The sequence below is a fragment of the Ailuropoda melanoleuca genome, chromosome 16 (assembly GCF_002007445.2).
Source record: "Ailuropoda melanoleuca isolate Jingjing chromosome 16, ASM200744v2, whole genome shotgun sequence".
In the NCBI taxonomy this organism is placed as follows: Eukaryota; Metazoa; Chordata; class Mammalia; order Carnivora; family Ursidae; genus Ailuropoda; species Ailuropoda melanoleuca.
In genome coordinates, this window is record NC_048233.1 from 44,682,012 (window position 1) to 44,685,728 (window position 3,717).

General features: G+C 34.7%; 1 protein-coding gene across 1 annotated transcript; it reads left to right on the forward strand.

The window, feature by feature from the left end:
• Positions 1-1,786: 1,786 nt before the first annotated feature.
• Positions 1,787-2,728, forward strand: LOC100467963 (olfactory receptor 6C76). The gene has a single exon (XM_002930684.4). It carries the CDS (start codon positions 1,787-1,789, stop codon positions 2,726-2,728), a length of 942 nt encoding a protein of 313 aa, XP_002930730.2.
• The last annotated feature ends 989 nt before the right edge of the window (positions 2,729-3,717 follow it).

Below are 3,717 nucleotides of genomic sequence, written 5' to 3' on the forward strand. Positions count from 1 at the left end.
GGGAAAACAGTTATTTCTCCATGAAGCATTAGCCTACCACTTGTCTTTTGATTTAACATAATTGAGTACATTAGTTTGCATTCAATATTTCACACTAACCACCAATCTTTTGATAATATGTAAGTATTCTCAGTTTATTTATCTTTATATGTTTCAGCTTTATTTATATCTTTATATGTTTCAGCTTATATTTTATTTTATATTTTATTCATTATGTACCAGAGATTAGCCTTTGGTGTGTTTCTCTCAATATATAGAATATATTACCATATATATGTGTGTGTGTGTGTGTGTGTATTCAATAGTTCAATAAATTAAAATGTAAAAATATTTTAAATGGTAATTTTTACCAATTAACTGAAATATATGGAACATGACATACTTTCCTTAATATTGATACATTTATACTTTAGAAAGATTTGATGGATATTCCTGGTGTGGGTGTCCAAGATAGTTCTAAATATATATGTAAGGTGTTTGCTGAACTTCATTAACAATATTTTGTGAACATATTTTTTGATGTTCAACTATCAACTAGATTTTTTTAAAGATTTTATTTATTTATTTGACAGAGATAGAGACAGCCAGCGAGAGAGGGAACACAAGCAGGGGGAGTGGGAGAGGAAGAAGCAGGCTCATAGCAGAGGAGCCTGATGTGGGGCTCGATCCCATAACGCTGGGATCACGCCCTGAGCCGAAGGCAGACACTTAACCGCTGTGCCACCCAGGCGCCCCTAACTAGATTTTTAAAAGTTATTTTACTAGGAATCTTGAAATAATAAAGTGAAAATCACTAAGTTAATTAAGTTTTATATAAAGATACCTTTCTTTAAAATTTTAATTCCAATATATTTAACATATAGTGCCATATTATTTCCATGTATGCAATACAGTGATCCACCAGTTCCATACATCAGCCGGTGCCCATCGTAACAAGTGCACTCCTTAATACCCATCATCTATTTCACCCATCTTCCCTTCCACCTCCCTTCTGGTAACCATCAGATTGTTCTCTATAGTTAAGAGTCTGTTTCTTGATTTAGAAAGACACCATTTTTTTTAAAGAATCAAGAATAAAGATAGGCATTGAAAGGCTCAATTTCTATCTGGAAATAGAATGTATAATAGTTTGAAAAAATATGGGTACTACTTATATAAACTATTGTTTAATACAAATAAAAGTTCATAATGCAACATTAGAATGACTTGGTCTCTGAATTTTTACAATGAAAACAGCAAAAAAAAAAAAAAACTAATAGAGTATTATTATTCACTACTTCCCAAAAAGGACACTTAGAATTTTCATTAGAAAATATTAATTATGGCTGGGTTGATCACTAATTTCCATCAGCGGTAGGAATTTCATGCTCAGAAAAGATGACATAAGAAAAACATAATGTCCTCTATATTTTAGGGGGGAAAAAGTGAAGCATGAGAATAACTCATGTTCAATCAATACAGTTCCCATGTAATATTTGTAAAGACGGAGGTGCATATCGCAAAGAATCAGAGGACATTATTCAGAGGAATAAGACTGATTTTAAACACAGAAGATATGCCTATAAGATATATAATAGAACTGGAGAAAATGAGGAATGTATTTATAGAAGGTAAAAATTTAAAGCCCCCGGTACTTTTTGTGAAAATACAATCATTATTTTATTTTTTAATTTTTTTACAATCATCATTTTAAAAAACAGGGGCAGATATTTCAGTTTGTCTAAATGATTTATTATTGCCTGTATTGGCTTTGCCAGTAAGATTTGCGAAAAATCAACCACCAGAAATGAAAAATAGAACATCAGTGACCGATTTCATCCTCCTGGGTCTGACTGATAATCCAGAAATACAGGTCGTAATTTTCTTCTTCTTATTTCTCACATACGCACTGAGTGTTACTGGAAATCTCACCATCATCATTCTTACCTTGCTGGATTCCCACCTGAAGACCCCCATGTATTTTTTCCTCAGGAATTTCTCCTTCTTAGAAATTTCATTTACTTCTGTCTGTAATCCTAGATTTTTGATCAGCATCCTAACTGGAGACAAATCTATTTCCTACAACGCTTGTGCAGCTCAGCTATTTTTCTTTATCTTTCTTGGCTCAACAGAGTTTTTTCTTCTGGCCTGTATGTCCTATGATCGTTACGTGGCTATCTGCAAGCCTCTACATTATACAAGCATCATGAGTAACAAGATCTGCTACCAGCTTGTAGTCAGCTCTTGGCTGGCTGGTTTCTTGGTCATCTTCCCAGCACTGGCCATGGGCCTGCAGCTGGACTTCTGTGACTCCAATGTCATTGACCACTTCACCTGTGATTCTGCTCCTTTACTGCAAATCTCTTGCACAGACACAAGTACTCTAGAGCTCATGAGCTTTGTTTTATCTGTGCTTACTCTTATGTCCACTTTGACGTTAGTAATTCTCTCCTACTCTTACATCCTTAGAACAATTCTGAAAACCCCTTCAACTCAACAAAGAAAAAAGGCCTTCTCAACCTGCTCCTCCCATGTGATAGTTGTTTCTATCTCTTATGGAAGCTGCATCTTCATGTATGTGAAACCATCAGCAAAGGAAGGGGTTGCTTTGACAAAAGGTGTAGATATGCTCAATACCTCTGTTGCTCCTATGCTGAATCCATTTATTTACACTTTAAGAAACCAGCAGGTGAAACAAGCAATTAGGGATGTTGTGAGAAAGATACTTTTTTCAAAAACATTGATCTGACCATAATTTATAAGTAAAATATTGTGAAAATTAAAAGCAGGGAAGCTCACTGAAGTGGACTTGGGATGCCAGAAGAGGAAGCTGAGAGGGGGTAGCCATACCACTCAATGTCAATTACAGGAAGAATGTCAATTCCAGATCTGACCAGCAGAATGGAGGGCAGAAAAGAACCATTATTTACAGGACCCAACAGGGAACATTGCATCTCCTACGATAAATCGACTACCCCTGCAACTCAGCCAATGAGAAATAATCATCACCCTAAATTCTTGCTATTCTCCAATGAACTTTTGTTCAAAACAACTTCTAGATTCCACCTTCTTCTCCGTAAAATAACATTCCTCTTTGTCGGATTTGCCTATAGCTTTCATGAACCAAACTGTAATTCTCATTCGTTATTCCCAAATAAACTCATTTTTTTTCTGGTAAAATAACCAACTTTTGTTTTTAAGGTTAACGCCATACACACAACACTTTTCCCAGAGAACCAATAGATAATTCATTGTTTTATTTCTTCTCTCTCCTTACTTTTATCAATTCTCAGGAATACAATTATTTATGTTATTTGGATTCAATGTTCTTACATGAACATCCTTATATGAATTTAAGCACAAAATCATTACAGAATGATTTGTAGTATTTTCCCCACAATATAACACAAAGAAATGCCTAAGTCACTTCCTACATAAATGTGTGTGCTTCAAATATATTGTGTTGATATTTATCACTGCGTAATCTATTCAAACAGCATATGGCATTAGTATTTTTAGTTATTAAATTATATATATGTATGATTTTACCTACATATGCATGTACTTACATACGTGTGTGTGTGTGTGTGTGTGTGTGTGTGTGTGTGTGTGTGTTTGCAAGTATATATACACTATTTGGAGTTTTTTAAGTTTTTTTTATGTATTCACTTGAGACAGAGAGAGACAGAGAGAGCATGAGCAGGGGAGAGAGGCAGAAGCAGACTCCCCTCTGAGCCG

Bases quoted from the DNA above. Each gene is read 5' to 3' on its own strand.
- LOC100467963 (XM_002930684.4), top strand. From the start codon at position 1,787: ATGAAAAATAGAACATCAGTGACCGATTTCATCCTCCTGGGTCTGACT.